This window comes from Pan troglodytes, chromosome 1 (genome assembly GCF_028858775.2).
Source record: "Pan troglodytes isolate AG18354 chromosome 1, NHGRI_mPanTro3-v2.0_pri, whole genome shotgun sequence".
In the NCBI taxonomy this organism is placed as follows: Eukaryota; Metazoa; Chordata; class Mammalia; order Primates; family Hominidae; genus Pan; species Pan troglodytes.
This window is the reverse complement of record NC_072398.2, coordinates 6002062-6027312: the sequence shown is the minus strand read 5'-3', so window position 1 is coordinate 6027312 and position 25251 is coordinate 6002062. Positions and strand designations below refer to the sequence as shown.

Below are 25251 nucleotides of genomic sequence, written 5' to 3'. Positions count from 1 at the left end.
CACAGAAGTTCATTCTTTTAAATGCCAATCCTTTGCTTACATTTCTGCCCCAAATCAAAGCAGCCAACATGGCCAAATAGTACCATTAATTTTGTATTACATGTTAAAGGCGCTGTCTGGAGCAATGTTATGCAAATGGTGCCTCCTGGAGTTATACTGTAAGAGGCCCTGATATTGGATGGGTAATAGTCTATACATGGTAACTTGCATTCCAGACTTTATAAAAATGTTCTGAATATGTATTTATATGTATGTATATTACATATATATTTCAATTTTTCAAAATATCTTTATGTGTATGTGTTTGTATTTATCAACAGAATTATTAAAGCAGTGAAACTGTAGGATTTTTCTCTTTGTTATCAGAGTATTTTCTAGTTAACTAGCGATAAAAATACTTTTAATTGGAGCATTTTCATAGTCAAACTTTATAGAAACTTTATACCATCATTTATCAAATTTTGGGTTGCTTTTCAAAATACCATTTATATTCATGTTTCAAGTGAAGCTATGGACCAAGAATTAGCAGGCAAAATGCTGTTTCTAAAGAATTTTCCAGCTTCGTGTTAATAGTAGACCAAATGTTAGCCTTCACTAGTTTTGTTACAAAAACATAAAATAAACTGTTAAAGCAAAGTTGGAAAATGCAGAGCTTCATGCAAACAGGGAGGGTGGACATAACTAAAATAAACTAAGCAAAAAGCTAAAAGCAAAAGAAATAAAGAAAAGAAAGAACCTTATGCATTTCTCCATGAAGATCTCCTACCTCTTCTCTAGTGTCTATGGCAGAGCCAGGGGTGGTGGCAGCAGTGCTTACTGTGGTACTAGGGGCAGTGCCTGATGAAGTCACTGAATCTATCTCTCCTGCTACATCGTTGATCTCCCGAGCAATGAGAGCAAGATCTTGGCTGATCCTGGTAATAATTTTAGAAAAGAAGTTTAATCCCTTTTAAATAAACAGCTCTAGAAACAATCATTTATGAGATAATCAGTCATGTAAGTTGTATATCTAATTAAATATTTGTACCCCAAATTAACTATTAACTATTTTGATAATCAGTCTTAAACCTTAATTCCAAAATTAAGATTAATGAAACTAAACTCCAAATAACCTACAAGATATCACCTTGACAAATGTACTTTAAATGCCCTTGAGTAGAGCTATGCCCTTAACACACACTGTGTTAATGACTAGCATTAATACATCACAGGGGTCTTAAACTTGGGGAATAATGGATAGAATTCAAGCAGTTCATGAACTTAAATGAGAAAAAACAATTACAATGTATTCACTAACCTCTAAGTGACGCTTAGCATTTCTTTCAATTATAAATACAGGCAACAAATCACAGTGGTATTAGCAATACTGGTGATTTTTGTCATCAACAGAGATCACATTACAGTTGCTACGGGTATATTTAAACATCGTTTATGGTCATCACTGCTTCAAAACTACTGAAGTCATTAAACACACAATAATAACATTTTATTTAATGTTAATAAAGAACCATAAATTCCTCTTACTTTCAAATATTTTGATAACTGAATTTCAATATAATTGGATTTCTTTGTAATTCTTTTATGTTTACACCTGAGAAGGGCCCTACAAGCTTCACAAAATGGCCAAAGGGGTCTACAGTACCAAGAAATTAAGAACCCTGCACTCTTTCGTAGAGCACTTTATACTATGCACAGCACTTTCTAGTACATGTTATGTCACTTGAGGCCCACAAAGTTCTTTTGAGGTAGGATTTATCTGACTTTATCACAATCTCAGAGAACCTGAATGGCTTGCTCATGATCACACCTTTAGATGTAGCTAAGGCAGGACTGGATCCAAGCTTTAGTACTCATTTCCATAAAGCCATTTGCATTTTTACCTACATGGACTGAAGAACTAAATAACTGTTACCTGTGATAATCAAAGGTGAAAATAGAGATTTTTCTTTCAGAGTTTTTTTTTTAAGAGGGAGAAACTTACAAAACCTACCACTGATATTCTTGTTTTTTGAGAAACATTTCATTTCAATAAGACATTAACGTTTTCCAAGCTGCATCCACTGCCCATAAACTCAATGTGGCTATTTCCACAGGGAAGGTTTTGGAATGACAGAATATTATTAAAAGTATATATGAAAGTTTCTGCAACTTCAAAATCCAAAGGAAATACAAAGTAACTTAAAAAGAAAAAAAAAAAAAAAGAGCCTAGGAGGTCTGGTTATATTGCCCAGGCTGGTCTCGAACTCCTGAGTTCAAGCAGTCCTCCGACTCAGCCTCCCAAATAGCTAAGATTACAGACACATGCCTGGCTTAAAGTAACATTTTTTTAACTTATGCAAAATGTGAGTTTGAAAGACTTTCAAGCACATTAGTAATTACATAAAAATTTAGATTTAAAAAGGGAACTAAGTTGAAGTTTATGGACCAACAGAACCAATTTATGGTCAATATATAAACTTTGTAAAAACGTCAGTTAATTCTTCATTTATTTATCAACACAAAGAGGCAGGAAAAACACCAACAAATATTTACTGATTGCTTATGATGTGCCAGGCACTGTGCTAAGTCCTAAAGACTACAGCAATGAAGAAGCAGACAGGGTCCTTGTCCCCATGAAGCTTAGAATACACAGAAGGCACCATTATAATATGATGAGTACATTATAAAGCAGCTTCATAGTCCTCAACTCATTTAATTCCCACAACCACTCTGTAAGAGAAGTATTAATCATCTTGTTCTACAGATGAGGAAAATGAGGCACAGGAGAAGACATGCGACCATTTTTTTGGCCAAGGTCACACATAGTTAAGTGCCAACTAGATCTTTTCACTATGTCATGCTACGTCTCACATGATTGCTCCATATATAATTTTTTAAAACATATTAACTGTTGATGTGACTCTTTTGAAAATGTGTTTAAAGTGTTCCCTTATATAATATAGCAAATCCTTGCAATTCCCCAAAATAAATGAACTAGAATAAGAAACAGAATAACCAAGCTTAATGAGATAAAATACAGATAAGCATCATTGTATCCAAAACTCTATTTTTCATTAAGGATTTTTTATGCAGACGATCTGTACAATGAAGTTTCTAATATTTGTGGAAAACAGTATAAATTAATTAGAAAAAACATGGACAACAGCAATCTCCACATGTGATATAGTAAAATATGTATTAAAATGAGCAATTCTTAACGTATATACAACATATATTGTTGATTTGAAAACCTAATAGATATTTTCACATTTAATTCCATTTTATTACAAAATATGGATAAGAAAATAGTGCTGAAGGAACAAAACAGAAGCTAAGGGTTCAGTTCTCTAGCATTAGTCCTAGTCTTTATGTTTTCCCGAGTGTCAGAACCACTGACTCAATTTCAAGAATTCTGTAGAAATAAGTATGCATTATTTAAGAAAAAATGGTGAGATAACATGAGAAATGTACTTTAAGTCATAAAGTTTATAATTTTCCTATGTAAATTATCTCAGTCATAACACTTTTTTTTCACTGAAGGGTTGTATACTGGAAAAAATAATTGTACATTTGGGTATATTGGAAGATTAAAGGATATATTAAAAATTAGAGTTCTAGTTATGTGTATACCCAATTAAACACACAATCTTTGCAAGATTATATATTATTACAACTATAGTAGAAACAAACTATCAGACTTCATTGATTTAAACTGCCAACAAAACATTGTTTTAAATTAGCTATTTAAAAATTTGCCTTATTATTATTTTTTGAGGTGGACTCTCACTCTGTTGCCAGGCTGGAGTGCAGTGGTGCAATCTCAGCTCACTGCAACCTCTGCCTCCTGGATTCAAGTGATTCTCCTGCCTCAGACTACCGAGTAGCCAGGATTACAGGAGTGCACCACCACACCCAGCTAATTTTGGTATTTTTAGTAGCAATGAGGTTTCACCATGTTGGCCAGGATGGTCTCGATCTCTTGACCTTGTGATCCGCCCGCCTTGGTCTCCCAAAGAGCTGGGATTACAGGTGTGAGCCACTACGCCCAGCCAAAAATTTGCCCTATTTTTTAATAGCACATTCGTTTTCAAACGTTTTTACATGTAAAACTTTCCAGAGGATACACACATGAACCTCTGGAATTAAGTTTCCTTTGATATTACTGGAAAAAAGCAACTGGTGGGCTATTAATGAAGTATACTAGCTTTAGAATCCTAAAACCAAAGCTTATGACCGCAAGTCAAACCTCCTGTTACTTTAACATGGGCTAAGAGATCATAACTGTAATGACTCAGCTTTCAAGAAATAATTTAGTCTAGTTTGTAAATGACCAGAAGTGTTAAAATGTAAAATGAGTTTAAGGAGAGACATTTAAGGGTCATTCCAGAAAAGCTCATGGTTTCCACACTATCTAGAAGAGTTTAGTAAGCAAAAAAAGTTTTGTAAGAGGAAAGAGGGGATATCAAATGAAAGGTACTCAGGAAAACTGGAAAAAGAAAATATAAGGAAAAAAAAGTCTAACGTCAATTATTCTAAGTGAAGTAATTCAGGAATCGAAAATCAAACACCACATGTTCTCACTTGTAAGTGGGAGCTAAGCTGTGAGGATGCAAAGGTGTAAGAACGATATGAATTAGCTTTTAATCCTTGTATAAATTATGAACTCGTTTGGAACACAGGCTCTGTGTTTTAGGTTTATTTGCCTCCCCAATGGTGACAGATATGGTCAGCGATTCATAAAAAAGTATGATTTATAATAGGATGCACTAGGGAGACTTTTAATCTGAACAGAGGTCACGGGAATGAGATTCGCGAAGAAGAACGCAGAAGAGATTAGTGACCCCTCTCCTTCCCAATTCCTTCTAATGGTATAAAAGCCAGTCAGCCAAATAATGAAGAGCCATATTATTTTTAAAGAGCCAAGGATCCTGTATCAGGCCCCAAAATTTCAAAGGCAGGTATAAAGTACAAATTCATAAGCATGTGGCTAAAAAATTTTTTTTATTTCCATAGGTAAAAACAAATTTTGTTTCATTAAGTATTTGGTTTAGCTTGTATTTTTCCTTCTAAGTGATTACTCACTCATGCTCTCCCCTGCACCTCAAATAGAACAAGTATAGTGGTTCAAGGTTTACAAGGCATGGGAAGAAAAAAAAAAAAAACCCCGAGATATTAGCAAATTAACTTCACTTCATTTAAAATTCTCATTGCTTATACAATGCAGGAAAAAGTACACTTGTAAGAGACCCTATACTAGCACACAGAGGCGGTAAGAAGTCAAGTTAAAAAGTACACGAATGCAGGCACCAACTGGACTTATATAACAGGACATGTAAGGTTTTTACTTTGTGCATGAGCAAAAAGTTCTAGATGTTCCCTAACCAGTAAAGACCAATTGTGAATCCCCCCTAACCAGTAAAGACCAATTGTGAATCCCCCCAACCAGTAAAGACCAATTGTGAATCCCCCATCTAGAGGCACTCCAGATGGAATGCTCAGTATCATTGGCTACGAAGCATGAATGCTTAGCAAGGTCAAATACATACTTGGAAATGCTATCTCCAAATAAAAGACAGTATTCTTATTACTACACTGCCTACAAATAAAAATACAGTATTTTTATTAGTATATAAAAAAGTACCCAGATGTGGCTTTAATGTGATAAGGCTATAATTTTAAAAAATGTACATGCCTTGTAAATACTTGTAACTACATTTTCCCCTGAAGCCTTTTCCTGGTTTTGGCCCATTATTCAAGATTATTTTTCTCAGCTGTTAAAAGCAATGAACATAACCACATTTATGCTATTCTGCCACTTAACTGGATATCTTCTTTCTTTTTTATTAGCCAGCACATAATTTTAATACAGCCTTTGGCTTGTTGTGAAGCCACATCTCATCTTCAGTTCTTCTTGACATGCCTTTCATACAGATGTGTTACCACTGTAAACAGCTCAAGCAGATCTTAAGAAATTCACTTAAGGTTTCCTAGAAATGTGATTCACATGAGTTCTGTATCTTAAACCATGACTTTCAAAATGAGGTAAAATATTGTATAATGAAATCAACATATGCAGGTGTGAATATAAACAAGCAATACTGACTTCCATATATGGATCCTTGAAATGTTTCATTACTGGATGACTGTATCTTATACAGTGAATAATGCTATTATGATAAAACAGAAATATAATTTCTCACATCCTAATTTTTTTTTCCCAAAAAAATTAACTGTAGCTAGGTAAAAATGGGGCTAAGACAAAGAATTTCTACGTAAAAATTTTTAGAGTTTGACTTAAAAGTTTTCAATTTGGAATCTTAAGCATTTGAACTATTCAGGGCCTACTGATAACGAGCTAGGTATCTTTTAAAAAACAAAAGAGGCTGGGCACAGTGGCTCACGCCTGTAATCTCAGCACTTTGGGAGGCTGAGGCAGGTGGATCACTTGAGGTCAGGAGTTCAAGAATAGTCTGGCCAACATGGTGAAACCCTGTCTCTACTTTTACAAAAAATTAGCCAGGCATGGTGGCATGCGCCTGTAGTCCCAGCTACTCAGGAGGCTGAGGCAGGAGAATCCTTTGAACTTGGGAGGTGGAGGTTGCAGTGAGCCGAGATCATGCCACTATACTCCAGCCTGGGCAACAGAATGTGAGACTCTGTCTCAAAAAAAATCCAACAAAACAACAACAACAAAAAACAAAGGAGACATAGACAAATTTGGGAAGACTCCAGGCATCATTTATTCAACAAAATTTATTTGGTATCAGTATCAGCTGGGCGCGGTGGCTCATGCCTGTAATCCCAGCACTTTGGGAGGCCGAGGTGGGCGGATCACCTGAGCTCAGGAGTTTGAGACCAGCCTGGCCAACATGGTGAAACCCCATCTCTACTAAAAATGCAAAAAAAATTAGCAAGGCGTGGTGGTGTACACCCGTAATCCCAGCTACTCAGGATGCTGAGGCACAAGAATTGCTTGAACCTGGGAGGCAGAGGTTGCAATGAGCCGAGATCGCGCCACTACACTTCAGCCTGGGTGACACAGTGAGACTCTGTCTCAAAATAAAATAACATAATTTTAAAAATTTATTTAGTATTTACAAAGCAATAGTTATGAATGATTCCATGATCTCACAGTACAATAAAGAATAAGAAGTCCGGGCAAGAGGCTCAAAGTTTAATTCATGTATTGATTAACTCATATATTTGACTTACATACCAACTATGAAGAAGGTTCACAAAAAAAAGTTTCCTAAGGATAAGGAAAGATCTTTCTCTTCCATCAGTGGAAACTGTCAGTTAATTTGTTAGATGTTAGTGGCATTTTGATTCAATAATAGAAGACCTTAATGAAAAAAATTTGGCAAACCCCATTCTTTATGCAACAAAAGTATGGAGAACTGGGAAAGAGTTACACTGAGCCACAAAAGATTTAGGATGGGATAATAATGAGTTGAAATTGGAGGTTTCTTTTGGGCAGCAAGAGCAATTTAATGAGTGGCTTGATTAGAAAAGCAGTTTGAATAAAGTACATGGAGTCTACTTCTAGCCATCAAAAGAGATAGAGATTTAATTTTTTTAAAGGCACCTCCCATTATTGTGAATGAAATGTTTATCGCTACAGATAAGTTACATTTGGTAAAATGTAGAAAGATTCTAGTCTCGAAACTAGACTTAGGAATATGCTTCAAATAAGCAGAGGAAGTCACAAATAAAGATGTAATTAAGAGGATAACTTTAAAGGTTTTAGCAAACCCATGCTATCTCCACCAGAGACAAAATCGGCAAGTTAAAAGAAGATGGTCTGACGTCATCTGACAGCAAAGTATTTACTCAAGAAACAAGACCTGAGATAGCCAGAGTATTTTTAGAGACTTAGGTACAGACTATGAGGAAGGAATAATGAAGTTCTAGGAAATGTGGAAAACTACAGAGAAACTGAAGAATCACTGTCATCTGAACCTGTGGGCAGGTGGTTTATTTCCCTACTCTTGCTGTTTGGATCTGACCTAGCCCAACAAAATAACAGGGCCTAGACTTGAGATATTATCAATCCACAAATGATGTCTTCAAACTGACTTGGCAGATATGCCTTATTGCTTGATTAGGGTAGTTTTTATATCCATAATATTTTCTCCAAAACAAAAAACATTTTGGTATTATCAAAGCTCACCTCCAATCACAACCCAAAATGTAGTATATCCTTCAATTATAGTGTAATTGAAGACTTGTTAGCTAAATTGCAATACACAGAAAAGCATTATATTACCTTACAGACAATAAGAAAACCCACACCATTGAATTCTGACAACTAAATTAAATTGGTTCCTACCAACAAAACAATAAAAGCACAAAGCTTTTAATAATGTAGTAAAATTACAAGTAATTTGGTTTTTTACTGTTAAGATTATCACTCATTCATAACTTTAACTGTACATATTTTAGGCTTTGAAAAACATAAACCACAGTTCTATTTTAAAATGTTTTCAAATATATTTGATCAGTATTCTTTTTACTTGAATTTCACTAATAAAATTATGTGTAAAAGACTTAGTAATAATAAAAGCTTTTTGTCTTACAATGCCAAGTGAGTTTCATTTGGGGCCAACAAATCAGGGAACGGGACTGATAGGTGTTCCGTGATACATCTATTTTTCAGACAGAATCTCGCTCTGTCACCCTGGCTGGAGTGCAGTGGCACGATCTCGGCTCACTGCAACCTCCGCTTCCCAAGTTTCAACGATTCTCCTGCCTCAGCCACCCGAGTAGCTGGGATTACAGGTGCATGCCATCACACCCGGCTAATTTTTGTATTTTTAGTAGAGACGGGGTTTCACCATGTTACCCAGGCTGGTCTCCAACTCCTGACCTCAGGTGATCCGCCTGCCTTGGCCTCCCAAGTGCTGGGATTACAGGCGTGAGCCACCCCGCCCAGCTGACACAGCTATTTAACGATCACTTTAATATTAAAAAAACAAACTACTTATATACCACTGTTTTTACTAGGAGGACAAAAAATTTTTTAATAAATAAGTTTGGACGGAAATTTGAACAAAGCATTGGCTGGGATTCTTAAGCACAAATAAGGTAAGCCCAGCATTTTATAAACTGTAGAATGTAATGCTGGTTCTGAAATTCCAATTATATCTGGATTCTCATAAATTTAAACGTGTGAGATCTACACAAAATTAAAAGCTCCAAATAAAGTTCTAACTATAATCATAAACCACTGTTTTCTCTGTATCCCTCTTAAATATAACATTTATTGACTACTGACTATATGTCAAGCACTAGGTTAAGTATGTGCATCAACTTGTCAACTCTCTCAGGTTGGCACCATTACGTCCATTTTACAGATGAGATCGCTAGAACACATTTAATTAACTCATCCTAGGTCACACAGACCTTGTGGTCGAGTTGGGTTTGAATCTCAGACCAAGAATATGGTCTGAGTCCAGAGTCCATATTCTTCACCATTCAGCTACACCACATCCCTGTCACTGAGGTTATCTCAGAGTTCAGCCGCATTTGCAGCTCCCTCACCATTCCCTGGTGATACTACAATAGCTCCAAGTATTTACTCTTTACGAATGACTACAACGATGAGTCTAGCCCTCACGGCTTCCTGTTTCACAGCCGCAGTTCAACTGTCTGCTAGCTTTTTTCACAGGGCTATCCTTTAGGCATGTTGGTGTCAGTATGACCAAAATACAACCTATCTTCTTTTCCCATGCCTTTTGTGTTCCCTACTCCCACCAATCTCCCATCTGATCAACCATGGAACCATTTTAAATTCTGTCTTACTATTCTGGCAATCATCAAAAGCTAGGCCTCTTGTGCCATACAGCCAAGTTGTGAATGCAAAGGAAAAGTTCTTGAAGTAAATTAAAAGTGCTACTCTAGTGAACACAGGAATGATAAGAAAGCAAAACAGCCTAATGCTGATATGGACAAGGTCTGAGTGGTCTGGATAGAAGATCAAACCAGCCACAACATTCCCTTAAGCCAAACTAATCCAGAGCAAAATCTGAACTCTCTTCAATTCTGTGAATGCTGACAGAGGTGAGGAAACTGCAGAAGAAAAGTTTGCAGAGGTTGGTTCATGAGGCTTAAGGAACAAAACCATCCCCCTAACATGAAAGTGCACAGAGAAGCAGCAAGTGCTGATATAGAAGCTGTAGCAACTCATCCAGAAGATCTAGCTAAGATAATTGATTAAGGTGGTTATAATAACAACTGATTTTCAATGTTGATAAAACAGCCTTCTATTGGAAGAAGATGCCATCTAGGACTTTCATAGCCAGAGAGAAGGCAATGCCCAGCTTCAAAGCTTCAAAGGACAGGCTGACTCTCTTGTTAGGGGTTAATGTAGCTGGTGACTTCATGTTGGAAGCCAATGCTCATTTTCCATTCCAAAAGTCATAGGGCCCTTAAGAATTATGCTAAATCTACTCTGCTTGTGCTCTACAAATGGAACAATAAAGCCTGGATTACGGCATATTTACAGTGTGGTTTACTAAATATTTTAAGACCACTGTAGAGACATACTGCTCAGAAAAAAATGATTATTTGCAAAATATTACTGCTCATGGACAATGTACCTGGTTACCTAAGAGCTCTGATGGAGATGTACACGGTGATTAATGTTGCTTTCATACCTGCTAACATCCATTCTGCAGCCCATGGATCAAGGAGCCATTTTGACTTTTTTTTTTTTTTTTTTTTTTTTTTTTTTTTTTGAGACGGAGTCTCGCTCTGTCACCCAGGCTGGAGTGCAGTGGCGCCATCTCGGGTCACTGCAAGCTCCGCCTCCTGGGTTCACGCCATTCTCTTGCCTCAGCCTCCAGGGTAGCTGAGACTACAGGCGCCCGCCACCACGCCAGGTTAATTTTTTGTATTTTTAGTAGAGATGGGGTTTCACCATGTTAGCCAAGATCGTCTCAATCTCCTGACCTCGTGATCTACCCGCCTCAACCTCCCAAAGTGCTGGGATTCCAGGCGTGAGCCACCGCGCCCAGCCATTTTTTTTTTTTTTTTGAGATAGAGTCTAGCTCTGTCGCCCAGGCTGGAGTGCAGTGGCACAATCTCGGCTCACTGCAACCTCTGCCTCCCGGATTCAAACAATTCTCCTGCCTCAGCCTCCCGAGTAGCTGGGACTACAGGCACGTACCACCATGCCCAGCTAATTTTTTCTATTTCTAGTAGAGATGGGGTTTCACCGTGTTAGCCAGGATGGTCTCTATCTCCTGACCTCGTGATCTGCCTGCCTCGGCCTCCCAAAGTGCTGGGATTACTGGCGTGAACCACCGTGCCTGGCCCGTTTTGTCTTCTAAGCAGAAAATGTATTCCTTTATTTAAGAAATACATTTTGCAAGACATAGCTGTCATAGGTAATGATTCCTCTAATAGATCTGGACAAAGTAAACTGAAAATCTTTTGGAAAGGATTCACCATTCTACATGCCATTAAGGACTTCTGTGATTCATGGAGGAGGTAAAAATATCAAGTTTAACAGGAGTTTGGAAGAAACTGATTCCAACCCTCATGGATGACTTTGAGGGTTCAAGACTTCAGTGGAGGAAGTCACTGCAGATATGGTGGAAACAGAAACAGAACTAGAAAGACTAGAGTTAGAAGTGAAGCCTGAATATGGGACTGGATTGCTGCAATCTCGTGATAAAACATTAACAGATGAGAAGTTGCTTCTTATGGATGGGAAAAGAAAGTGGTATCTTGCAATAGAATCTACTGGTGAAGCTGTTGTGAGCACTGTTGAGATGACAACAAAGGATTCAGAATATTACATAAACTCAGTCGATAAGCCAGCGGCAGGGTCTGGGAGGACTGACTGCAGTTTTGAAAGAAGTTCTACTCTGGGTAAAATGCTATCAAACAGCATCACATTGCTACAAGGAAATCTTTCATGAAAGGAAGAGTCAATCAACGTGGCAGACTTCACTGTTGTCTTCTTTTAATTAAGAAATCGCCACAGTCATCCCAGCCTTCGGCAACCACTGCCCTTGAATAAGTCCACAGTCATCAGCAGGGATGTAAGACCCTATGCCAACAAAAAGCTGATGACTTACTGAAGGCTCAGATGATCACTGCTGTTTTTTACTAATAAAATATTTACTTGTTTAGGTATATACTTTTTTTAAGAAGCAGTGTTACTGCACACAGTATAGTGTGAACATAATTTTTACATGCACTAGGAAAAAAAAACTGTGTGACTTGCTTTGAGGTATTTGCCTTACTATAGCGGTCTGAAACCAAACCTGTACTATCTTCGAGGTGTTACTGTAGATAATCTTCCAGTATAATTTTTAGGTTGAATGTATTTCATTTGGTCATCTGTAAAGCTGGTATTGTAGCTCTGTTTACCCTAATATTCATAAAAACCTGCATCATGTGTTACATTCCTACTCGATGGAAGTCAATATCTGTTTTCATAACAGAGAAACTGAGGCAGGAGCTACCAAGCATATGCATCAGGGATACCTGAAAGAAACCTTCCCTCGTCAAACTGAAGACCAAATATGCCATATCTCGCTTATACACTTCATATTCTAAATGGAGCTTGCTTTTGTGCTTTAAATTTAAATGCAGGTAAACAGTTACTATGTACAGATTAACAAAGTGCTGATCAAGTGAAATAGTCCTAAATTCTAAACAGAAAGAGTATGCTAAAGCATAAAACATTTTTGTAATAAATTAAAAATCACTATTATATTTTTCAAATAAAAGTGTCTTTATCTATTACTCTTCAAATATTGCTCTCAGCACAGGAGTCTTTTAGGTGACAGTAGTTCATTTAAATAAATAAAATTATTTCTCATATTCTACTTAGTTTGTGATTCATAGCCATTTGAAAATACATTTTCTCACCCTAAGCAAACTTATCACTGCTCTATAGAAACATTAAATATCCACATTTCCTTCCATATTTTGTATCTTTCCTTCCTTCCACCACCCTCCTTTTTTCTCCACATAAAACAAACAAAAAAACCACTTCTCTGGCTTTGAGATATATAGCTAGAAAGTATAACTTGAAAAATTAAAATCCCAAAGGCAAGTTTTATTAGCATAGTGCTACTGACAAACTAGAGGGATAAGGCATGAACATCACTGTAGGTTAAATAGCCTGTTCTTAAAGTCCTGCCATAGATAATAAAAAGTACACATTGATAATAGTAACACTATGCACATAGCAAAATGGAACCAAGTGAAAATACAGTGTATAGCCCTTATTCCCTCTTCTCTTTGTATTACAACTGTTTTTTTATTTGGGGGTAGGGAAGTGTATTTGGCTCAGAAGAAGAAGAAGGTTTTTAGTCTTTCTAGTTTGGGGTAGAGGGAGCTTGAGAGAGGAGGCCTCCTGCCAGGAGGCATCTAGACATACAGGCACCACTGGATCTTGTGTAGCTGGACATCTTTTTCAAGGGAAGGGGAAAAATGATGAGACAAGAGTAAGACCTGTTGTTGCTAGCAGCGCCTGGAAGTACAAAAAAATGTGTCCAGATGCTCTCACTACAAGCATTTTGTTGGCCCATAATGATCCATGGATCCCAAAGTACATATATGCCTTTCCTCTAACTAGAACAACTGGCTTAAAATGCTTCATTAATTACTCTCCTAAAAAGCTATTTGTATGATAAAGCAAAAATGTTTTAAGCAGCACGATGAGATTAGAAAGGCATGTTCTCTCCAAGAATAAAAGCAATGACAAGTGAATAGTCTTTAAAAATAAAAAACTAAACATTACATCAAACCAATGAGCCAGAAAAAACACAATTCACAGAAGTCAATGAAATAAAGAACAAAAAAGATGAACATTAACGTAGAGTAAAAGTTTCTTGTTTTTTAAAAGCATCTATGAAATATTATGTATAAACTCTTTAATAATGTCCTCAAGTATACAACTTGAAGATTAAGGTCTTAAAGACAGAAGTAAGCTTAGTATGTATACAGTGAAAATGTTTAGGTAACATATGGTATACTGCAGTAAAATCTAACATCTCACAAACTTTAAACAAAAAATCCTTATATTTTAACTACTATAGTATCTGCTTGAGTATAATCTCTCTTCAAAGTTCAGCCATAGTAAGTTATTAATTTCCATAAATTATTAATTAAAAATCGTATCTGCAGCATAAATTTTTTTTGTACATAATCTAAAGGTTACTATAAACAGATTTAATCTTCAAAATAGTCATATTTTGTTTTACTTACTAAAGGGTTGAACTGCCCATACTTAATGAGCTCATAAAGTATGAGTGAAAATCTGCTTACCCTAATTCTCTCCAGAGAGCAGTAGCCACATCTCTAACAGGTATACTATTACATCTTTGGAAGTTTAAAGGAAAGTAATCCATAAATTGCCTGCAGTTCTTAATTATGTACATCTGATACTGCCTACCTTTCAAAGTTACACTTACTTATCACCATCTTTAAAAGAAATTCTTAAAAAGGGAGGGGGGGGAGACAGAAAAGGTCAAAATAAATTAATTCTACAATATGTTAGTGGTACAGGCATAGAAAAAAAAGAAAAAAAGCTGGATAGAGAGTAATACTACTGACTAAACAGAGTTCACAGTTATCTGTGGATTTCAGTTCTTAGACTATTAGTAAAAATCAAGTACAAGCTAAACTTTGTTACCAAGTTGTAATGTTCATAGAAATTTTCAATTCTTAAAGATAAGTCCTGAAAAACCAACCTGGCTATCTCTTCTCGATGAGCAGTCCAATCTCGGATGTAGTCTTCCTGCTCTTTAATCCGGTGTTTGAATGAAGAACTAGTAGGCATTGCTGATCCAGCGCTCTGCAAGCGAGTGGTTTTCAGGGCTGGAGAAGTACGTAGACGGGTATGTTTAGGGGAATTACGGTTTGATCCAAATTCATCTTCTGAGGTGGAAGCATAATCAGTAGGAAAGCGCCTCCATCTTGAATTTACTAAATTAGTTTAATTATTAAAAAAAGAATTATTATGTTATCATTTAAAGGAGGTAAAATAAAAGTCATGACTTCAAAACACCATGAGAGCGCACACACGGCACAATTTTCAATAACTGACGTACACATACCTCACAAAAACCATAAGTCTACTACTCCTTAGAGATAGAAACATTACACTTCGGTGAATTAAAAACAATGAAGAATCAAAAACAATCGGAAGACCATGTTTTCCATAGTGTGGTGAGTAAACATTCAGATGAAAAATTTCGCTAATGATAAACAACTAAGCAAGCTCTATCCATCGATGTTTAACTGGAGTACTTTTCAATTGCAAATATTTCTTACTTGAGTGAAAATATGAATTTTTCAAAAAAAAAAAAGACAGTAACAACATCAACGACAACAAAAATAAAAACAAGGGAAAAGATTTCCTCATGCCACATGGACTTTCAACATGGAGATGGTAAAAACTCTCTTTTCCCAACATACAGATGTGCATAATTCCAGCTGTGGAAATTATGCCTTGATGGCAGAAAAAAAAACATTACCTCTGTCATTCAACATCCTGTTACGCTATGGTTGGAAAAAATCTTTTTACGTGGTAAAAACACAACAAAGCATCTTCAGTACAACTCTCTGCTGCTTTGACACTGAAAGCATATGGTGAAAATAGACAATGGCATAAAATCTACAAAAAGCAAAACTGTACAAGCTTTTGTCACAACCATTGACACTGAAGGCACAGGAGATACTGTGAAGAGTCACATTAAAGAAAGTGGCAATCACTTTCTTATTTACAGTTAGTAAAGACATTAAAAAAATGGTATTGCTCACACATTTAAAAAATCAGAAGACAAGGCAGACACTTTACTACTGTTAATATGAGAATCAAACATACAAATAATTTGTGAAGCATAAATAGAGGCAAAAAAGAGAGATAATGGCTAATTCCTGGTAAACTTAACAAGGGCAGGAACCATGTCTGTTTAATCCAATAATGTATACCTAGCACTTAGCTGAGTGTTGGCTAGCAAATGTTTAACAAATATTTTTGAAAAAAATGTAAGAATTCCTGGATGTAAACATTTACTTTTCCGAAACCTAGTGAAAAGCATTAAATGTTATTGGTGTTTAAAGTGAAAAAACCTTAGCATCTTCTTCCTTTTTAATAGAAACTGACCCAAGCTGCACAGAATCCAGAAATTCCTCCACTCTAATTTTATGCCTTTTATGTCTTTTCCTCCAAAAACTACATTTTCAGCTGGGGATCTCTAAGGCTGAGGTTGCTCTCAGATAAAACTGGCATATATTGCCACCAGAACTGGCTTAAGAAACAGAGAACTCTACAATGAGGAATATGCCATAAATTAGAGCCTATCGATTCGTCCTTATTCACACCCCTATTTGCAGATCCTGATGTTTGGAACTAGATTCATTCATAGGTATGACAGAATGAACATATGCAGAAAGTTCATGGCTCTCTGTAAAAGTGTATGCAAATGCATGTACTAGGTAATTAGTCAATAGACCTTTTTTGAGGAGCTTAAATATAATTTCTGATTTTAACACTGTAAGATAATTTATTAACATAGATAATACTTTTACCATGGTGATAATGTGCTCATTTCTAGATAAAAAAACTTCCGTGAGTTGAAGTGATCCTGAGACTTGAAACCAATTTTAGGAAAAGTTTAGAACAAGAGTAAAGAGGTTTAGAAAAAAATTAAGAAATACGGCAGGCAAAATCAGAAATAGTGTAAACAAATTTGTACGTTTCAAAAAAACATTTCATTAAATGCTAAATGTGTGTTTCTTGTGCTATCTTACAATAGTGTTCATAAATAAGAAAAAAATCATTTGTTACATCAAATGTTCTGATTTTTGATGAGGCAACTATGGTCACTATACATATGATTGGAAACTAGAGAGAAAAGAAAAGCAATTAACAAAGAGCTTTAATAACTGCAGAACATATGAAAACGTAAGTATGATAAAACTCAGACAGTTAATTTTGAGGTAACTTAGAAAGAATGGCATCGATGGCTGATACATTTCGTGGCAGACTACATGAAAGCAGAAGGAGAAATTGAGTACCAAGTGCTATTAATATACGTTAAATGTCAGGTGATCACATGTAAGTAGAGCCATGCTAGAATCAACTTTTAATAGTCTGAGCTTAGGATCAAAATGCAATTACATTTTGAGGAAAAAAGTACGAGAAAAACTTCCTTTTCACAAACTTTCCATCTCTTTTCATAGGCTGGTCTACCTAGAAGTCAGTAAGAATAGTAAAGCTACTAATAATATCTTTTAAAAGCAATCAGGGGCCGGGCACAGTGGCTAACTAACGCCTGTAATCCCAGCACTTTGGGAGGCTGAGGTGGGCGGATCACAAGGTCAAGAGATCGGGACCCTCCTGGCCAACATGGTGAAATCCCATCTCTACTAAAAATACAAAAATTAGCCAGGCGTGGTAGGGCGCGCCTGTAATCCCAGCTACTCGGGAGGCTAAGGCAGGAGAATCACGTGAACCCTGGAGTCGGAGGGTGCAGTGAGCTGAGATCGCACCACTGCACTGTGGCCTGGCGACAGAGCCAGACTCCATCTCAAAAACAAAAACAAAACAAAAAGAAAAAAATCAAACGAATACAGCATATTTTAAAAAGTAAAAGGTAACATCTTTAGGTATGTTCTTTAAAATTGAGGAGGAAACTGGATAATCAGCATAGAGCAGAGAAATAAAAATGTGATTAAAAATCATTAAGTAATTAAGAGCTCCCTTTGCCAGTGGAAAACATATCACACATGGGATGCTATGAAGAAAAGCTCCAGTTAACTCTGGACACAGTCTGTGTAACGACAAAGAACAGAGCTGAGACTGAGTGAAATGATGGCTACTGGTGGAGAAGGGACTGGGAAAGGGAGTTCAATGCTAGGCCTTCTAACCTGTTATTTCTCAAAGAATTTATTTCAAAACTTTCTGCTTTCTTAACATTTGCTTCCAAACTATAGCAGCTACCTAACCTTTTTTCTTCTAAAGAAAATTCCCTATCATCTGCTAATTAACACCAAATAAACTTCAAGTTAAAATATTTTAAATTTTCCATCTACTTATTTCATAAAATTTTAGAAGAATGGCCTTTGACATGAGTCTAAATTCTTCCATTTAAAGAGAAGAAACAGGCCCAGAGAGGTCTTACCTTGCTAAAATCAAAGTATAAGCCAGGTCTATGGACTCCCAGAGTTCAAAACGAATTCTCTGTTATTCCAAGTGTTGTATACATTCTACATTTTTGTTTCCAGTAAGGTTTTGTGTGTGTGTGTGTGTGTGTTTTTTTTTTTTTTGGGATGGAGTCTCCCTCTGTCACCCAGGCTGGAGGGCAATGGCGTCATCTTGGCTCACTGCAATCTCCACCTCCCAGGTTCAAGCAATTCTCCTGCCTCAGCCTCCAGAGTAGCTGGAATTACAGGCACCTGCCACCATGTCTGGCTAATTTTTGTAGTTTTATTAGAGACGGAGTTTCACCATGTTGGCCAGGCTGATCTCGAACTCCTGACCTCAGGCAAACCATCTGCCTCAGCCTCCCAAAGTCCTAGGATTATAGTCATGAGCCGCCGTGCCCAGCAAGGTGTTTTAAAAAGACATCCTAAATTTCTCATGTAATGATAGTTTTTCTGATTTCTACCTGTGTTGAAGAAAAAATTTATTTCTTTCTCTTGAATTTTATTCAGCTTAAGTAACAATTTATAAAAATAAATTTGATTTTTTTTTTTTTTTTTTTTTTTTTTTTTTTTTTTTTTTTTTTTTGAGACGGAGTCTCGCTCTGTCGCCCAGGCTGGAGTGCAGTGGCGCGATCTCGGCTCACTGCAAGCTCCGCCTCCCGGGTTCACGCCATTCTCCTGCCTCAGCCTCCCGAGTAGCTGGGACTACAGGCGCCCGCTACCACGCCCGGCTAATTTTTTGTATTTTTAGTAGAGACGGGGTTTCACCGTATTAGCCAAGATGGTCTCGATCTCCTGACCTCGTGATCCGCCCGCCTCGGCCTCCCAAAGTGCTGGGATTACAGGCGTGAGCCACCGCGCCCGGCCTGATTTTCTTAATATATTATTAGGCTCATTTGATGGGTTGATATTACTAAGGCATTGGAAGGTGTCTGAAATGCCTATCTCTAAGAGACTTATTCGTTAGTAAAGGCCTAGACAGCATATATATTAAAATGAAAGTTCCAAGATGGGCTTGATTAAGCTTGTAGCTAGAGCTACAGCATTCATTACAAAATTTATTTTTTAATTATAAAATAGGCAACATTCCCTCTTGTGTTGTAGTACTAAACTACTATATTCACTACAAAAACATACTATCATTTATGATGTCTAGAGACTTAAAAAGGAAAAAAAGAGTTGTTAGTATCATATTTCTGTGAATGTTCCAATTTCTTTGTTGGCATTAAAACATACAACTATAGATTTTGCAAACACGCTTCAGAAAACACACATTGCATCTTCATACAATATCAGAATATTTTAGTGGAAAATTACCACAAACATGTTTTGAATGTATACTTATGAGCATTCAGCAATAACATCAGTTGGGGAGAAAAACTGCTGACAATGCTCTGTTTTGTCCTTTGACCTGGAGAAAGAGTTAACTCAAGCCATGCATGTCTAACATTTAATTTCTACTGCCTATAAATTTTGAAGATTAGAATTAAAAAGGGACTGCAAACAGTCTAAAAAAATTCTAAGGATATTAACATAATGTTTTTATTTTCTAAAATGTGCACTTAAAACATAATGAAAACCAAGTGCTTTATTTTGATAATTCAAGGTCTTTAAATTTAAATATATCTTGCCAAAATAAATCTGGATATTTCAGTTACAACTTGATATCAAGAATCACTGAAGGAGACTGGGCGCAGTGGTTCATGCCTGTAATGCCAGCACTCTGGGAGGCTGACACGGGAGGACAGACCAGCCTGCCCAATATGGTGAAGCCTCTCCTCTACTAAAAATACAAAAATTAGGCGGGCATGGTGGCACACGCCTGTAATCCCAGCTACTTGGGAGGCTGAGGCAGGAGAATCACTTGAATCCAGGAGGCAGAGGTTGCAGTAAGCTGAGATTGTGCCATTACACTCCAGCCTGGGCAACAAGAGCAAGATTCCGTCTCAAAAAAAAAAAAAAAAGAAGCATTGAAAGAATGTTTTGGGGAAAAAAAAACTAGTTAAACTCCTAGAAGCAAATTGCAAATTACATCAGAGAAACATACAGAACTCTTCTCTTCATATTGCTAAATCTGAGATTTCCAATCTTCTATTTTTATCACATACATTTCTTTAAAAAAACCTTTTTTTAAATGGAGACAGGGTCTCACTTGTCCAAGGCTGGAATGCAGTAGTGTGATCACAGCTCACTGCAGCCTTGAACTCCCGGGCTCAAGTAATCCTCCAACTTTGGCCTCCCCTAAAATACTGGGATTACAGGCATGAAACACTGTGCTGGCCTAAAAATATTTTAGAGACATCATCTAAAATATGAATTGGAAACATTATGGAATTATTTTTACATATCCAATTGGGACAATATCACAAGTGCTAGGTTCAGATTATTTCCAAGGTCTTTAAAGTTTATCCTGTGCACAGCAACACTGATCGGCCTGATTTAACATTCTTTTAAATCATGTTTCAAAAGTTAAAATTTTTCTTTTCTTTTTCCATTCAAAATATTATAATTATCTTAAACAGAAATGTTATAATATCAAAGGCACCTAAATTAGCAAAATCAAACAGGTAGGTTTGTTTGTTTGACCACCTTTTCCATACAGCTATTATAGTATGTTCTCACTGAAGGAAAGATCCTGGCCACTGTCCTAGATAAGGTCTAATACTATAAGTGGGTATCTTGAGAGAATCTGAATATACAATCCTAGATTACAATATGGCTTTACACTCATAAGGTGGAATAGAGAATATAAACTGGGTAAAACATCAGAACTGCAAAGATTTTAGTAAACAATACCAAAACCTTTATATTGTATATTGACCTTGCATATACTCCTGATAATAATCCAGTAGATTCTAGCTGTCTTCTGGAAGCTTGCATACAAGTAAACACTGAAACTATTTCTTAGAGCTAGAATAGATACGGTAGAAAAACAACAGGCTGGGGATTAAAAGTCTTTGATTCTTATTCTGCCCCTGCCACTGACATGTGCCCAGGGCGGGTTATTTCCTCTCTTGGCCTTGGTTCCCTTAAGAGAATAACCCTTCTAACTTTTAAATTCCATGATTCTAATTATTTAATATATTGCTAGTAAGTATGAAAAGACTGAAATCATATACATCAATGTGTCCTAGGGAATTTCATACACAATTCAAGGTTATTTTTGGACACAGAAAACTGAGTATTTATCAAGTTCTGTATTCAAAGAAGCAGAAAATGAAATCTGTCTTTATATATAGCATCTTACAGTTGTTTCTTAGACTTGCTGAAGTAATCATATTTAGCTTGCATCTCAAGCCTTATCCTAAATATCGAGGAATAAAACCATATCATGTGTTAAGAGGTACTCCAAGCTACCTGGTAACATAGAAATTATGTTAAGACAGGAAAATACATACATATCTTAATGGAGATGAGGTGATAAAACAAGGAGTACAGCAGAAGAAATTTCATCAGGAAATGCAGCACAGATGAAATGTGAATTGAAGTAAAGCCATAACCAAAAACAGAATGAAAATAAACCAGAATGTAGTAGTTAGTTTTAAAATATTTGGCAATAAATTTGTGAACCACCAACCAAAGCTTCAAGTGTGGAAATGAGGACCGGGGTAATAAGGAAAATGTTGTCTATTTTTTTTGGAATCATGATTATATGCTATCTGGCTTCACCCTACGTCCATTTCTACCATAGACAGTGACCATCATTACCAAACCCACTGACCAGCAAAGAGATACAGGTGAATGGAGTGGAGGAAAGCAGCAGTGAAAAGAGGAAGAAAAGTGAAAAAAGTATCATATGCAAAGTACTGTTCCTTTAGGGTCTTGTAGGAGATGGTGTGGTAGATGTAAACCAATCAAAAATAAAAAGATGAAATTTCATATCAACTTCCCCTCCACTCTTAACTCAAGACTTAGGGCTTACTTAGATGTCTGCCTACTGAAAATAATCACACATCTTCATGTCTGTTGTAACAGCTGGCCTCCCACACTGGCCTTTGCAGCCCCGCCCACATATGAGGCTCATTATGAAGTAATGAGAACATGCATATAGGACACAAACAAATATCCACCTCATTACTCTTTGGTCACACATGTATCTCAATGGCCTCAGCTCTGAATACAAAGCACATAAGCAAACAAATATAACAGCATCAGTTAAATTCTGGTGGAAAGTAAGTAGTTTTTGTAGTTCTTATATTCAATTACACCTAATTACTAGAGTTAAATGATATAACAGCACTTTGTGAGATAATGCTCATAACCAGTTAAATTTCTACAGGTCAGTTTGGCCAATATACGCTGAGTGATTCCCCATGAATCCATCTTCTTCCACTGAAATAAATTAAGGTTAGTTTTCACCTGCTCCAACTATAAACAGATCTAACTTTAAAAAGTATAGGTAAAGTATGTGAGACATTTCAAAATGGGTAGGAAAAAAAAAAAGAAAACATTGATTATTTTATTTAACTCTGAAAGGAGTAATAAAGCATATACTGCTTTTCTTCAAGTTCTTAAGGGCTTTGAATTATGTGAGGATATTTAAAGGTTAAACACATGCTTTTAGAAGCACAATGTTAATTCCTATACTTTAAACCAGATACTTCCAGATAATTTAATTTTGACACACACATCCAAATATAGCACCAACTGGAAAATTAAAACTCCTAAATCAGCTCAATGAATTCCTAGTTTTGAAATCACTATTTTGCGCCAGGACTCTAATTGGAAGTATATATAACTTCTGATTTTCCATTTACTATGCTAAGTAAAACTGTTTTATACACCCCCCACCGCCGCTGCCCCGTATATCATAACTTTTGTTTTGAATGAGTATCTTGGGAAGACAACCTTACTTTTTTTTTTAAAAAAAAAGGAGCCCCCAAATATACAACATGCTAATGCTATTAGAAATCTGGATCCAATTTACCTGAAGCAGAGCCATGAGCTGAGGTCATACTTTTGACCTTGGAGTCTGAGAGTCGAGAGATACTGTTAGCTCTAATTCTAGGAGAAAATTTATCTGATGGTACTAGTCTGGCTCCACTTCTAATGATGGCTTCTGCGGTCCTCGAAGAGGCACTACTTCTAGAAATTGTTGCTTCAGAGTCACTACGCGCTGACAGTGAGCCAAGTCGTGTTCTACGAGGCTGAGCCAATAAATCAATCCGAGAGATGTTACGCCTTCCTGTGGGAGGTTTTGATGTAGAACTTGTTGTGGATACTTCAGAAGCAACAGATGCTTTGTCAGCATCGGCAAGTTCACTGTCTGAAGCTTCACCAAGTCGTGCTCTGCGCAAGAGGGAAGTCCTGGTAGGTCGTGGCCTTGGAAGGGTGGTTGATTTACTAGATGAACCAGATACCACCGGAGAAGTCTTAGATTTCGTCACTTTACTTCCTTCCAGTTTGGAATGTACATGCTCATCAGCTGAGGTAAGTGGAGTCCGTCCATGAGGTTTACAAGAGTAAGTTTCTTGATCAGATGACATAATATCAGAGATGGCAGAATGAGGTACACTAGAGGTTTGGTCATCATCTGTTAAGTCTACTGAAGGCTGTCTTATTCTTCCACTGGACTGAACAAATTTACGACCATCTGCTCTTGAACCCACATCTGTGGAACGACTTTTTGTTTTCTTTTCCATTTTTTCCCTAGTACCTGAAGATGATGATTTTGTAACATCTTTGGAAGGAGAACCTGTGGAACACCTATCTTTATAGAGGCTAGTGAAACTCTTTCGCTTTTGGGTTGACTTTCTTTCAGTTTCTCCAGTAACCAGACTGATTGTACTAGCTGTATCTACATCAGATTCTGGTGAAATAGAATTGTCTCTATTATAACTGGGAGTATCTGGTCCTTCATCAGTTTTATTATCTTCACGTAGTTTAGCTTCTAGAAAAGCCATTACTGCTTCTGTGTCTTTTAGAATAAGGGTTGTGTCCATACTAGAATCAGGATCCAAAGACTCACTTCTTTCTCGTATTCTACTTGCAGATGTTAATGCTAAAGAAGAAGGAGTAGAGGAAGTCTGTTTATTTATATGGGGAATAAGTTCTATGGGTATGTTTGGGCTGGGTTTTTCTATAGTGAAGCTCCCTTGTCGCACTAATGACTTGGAGGATTCCTTCTTGTCTCCTCCCTTTGGAGTCTGACTTTTCAGAATTTCCTCAGCTTTTCTTCTCTTGCTCTCACTTTGTGCCACTCTGTCTCCTTTGCTTGTAGAATGTCCTGAATTTTTTTCTGGAGTTTGTGATTCTTGTTTAAAAGTTTCCTCCCTACATTTATCTGTCTGACCTGAAACATTTTTGGAAGACAATTTAGTAGGTGTCCACTGAGCCTCCTCCCTTTGTTCTTGTTGTTGAAGTTTTGCTAATGTTTGCTTTACCAAAGAAGTTTCCTTATCAGTTTCACTTTTCTCCTTTCCAGGAGCAGAGCTGCCTAAGTGAAGTAGGGTTTTATTATCTCCACCAGTTTTGAGAGTCTCTCCATTTACTGCCCTGTTCATTTTACTCAAGGGTCTGTCAGCATCTTGTTTATCTTTCTGGTATACCTGTGTAGGTGTTTCTTTCTCCTGAAGCTCTGTGTCTTGTTTTTCTCCTATCTCTGACCTCTGTGTTACAACCTTTGCTCTGTGGCTCTCAAGAGACTTTTCTTCATTTGGAAGCTGGGGAAGAGTTCGTCTCCTTCTCTCTCCCTGGCTAGCCAAGGAAGTTGCAGAGCCAGTACTTCTCACTGTCATGCCAGACTCACTGATCTCTGTCTCTATGAAATAAAAACCACAAAGAAGGAATTGATGAAGATAAAAAAAATAAAAATAAAAGGAGCATCATACAGTTGTCTGTCAGTATCCATGAAGACTGGTTCCAGGCCCCTTATTCCCCCAGGATACCAAATCCCAAGGATGCTTGAGTACCTTATATAAAGTGGTATAATATTTGTATATAACCTACTCACACCCTCCCATATACTTTAAATCATGTCTAGATTACTTATAATACCTAATACAATGTAAAAGCTATGTAAATAGTTGTTATACTGTATTGCTTAGTGAATAAGTACAAAAAAATAAAGACTACACACGTTCAGTGGGGACGCAATCATTT

General features: G+C 36.8%; 1 protein-coding gene across 38 annotated transcripts in view; it reads right to left on the bottom strand.

The window, feature by feature from the left end:
• CEP170 (centrosomal protein 170) overlaps positions 1 to 25251 on the bottom strand; it is a 131976-nt gene that overhangs the window by 16909 nt on the left and 89816 nt on the right. For 11 of the 38 annotated variants that reach the window (XM_063809496.1, XM_063809525.1, XM_063809527.1 and 8 more), the window contains 3 exons: positions 23078 to 24910; positions 14691 to 14925; positions 737 to 914 (listed from right to left, as the gene is read on the bottom strand). In XM_063809496.1, coding sequence (XP_063665566.1) covers positions 737 to 914; positions 14691 to 14925; positions 23078 to 24910 — 2246 coding nt within the window. The remainder of the gene's footprint in view (positions 1 to 736; positions 915 to 14690; positions 14926 to 23077; positions 24911 to 25251) is intronic. The other 27 variants (XM_063809549.1, XM_063809551.1, XM_063809578.1 and 24 more) reach the window with 5 other exon arrangements.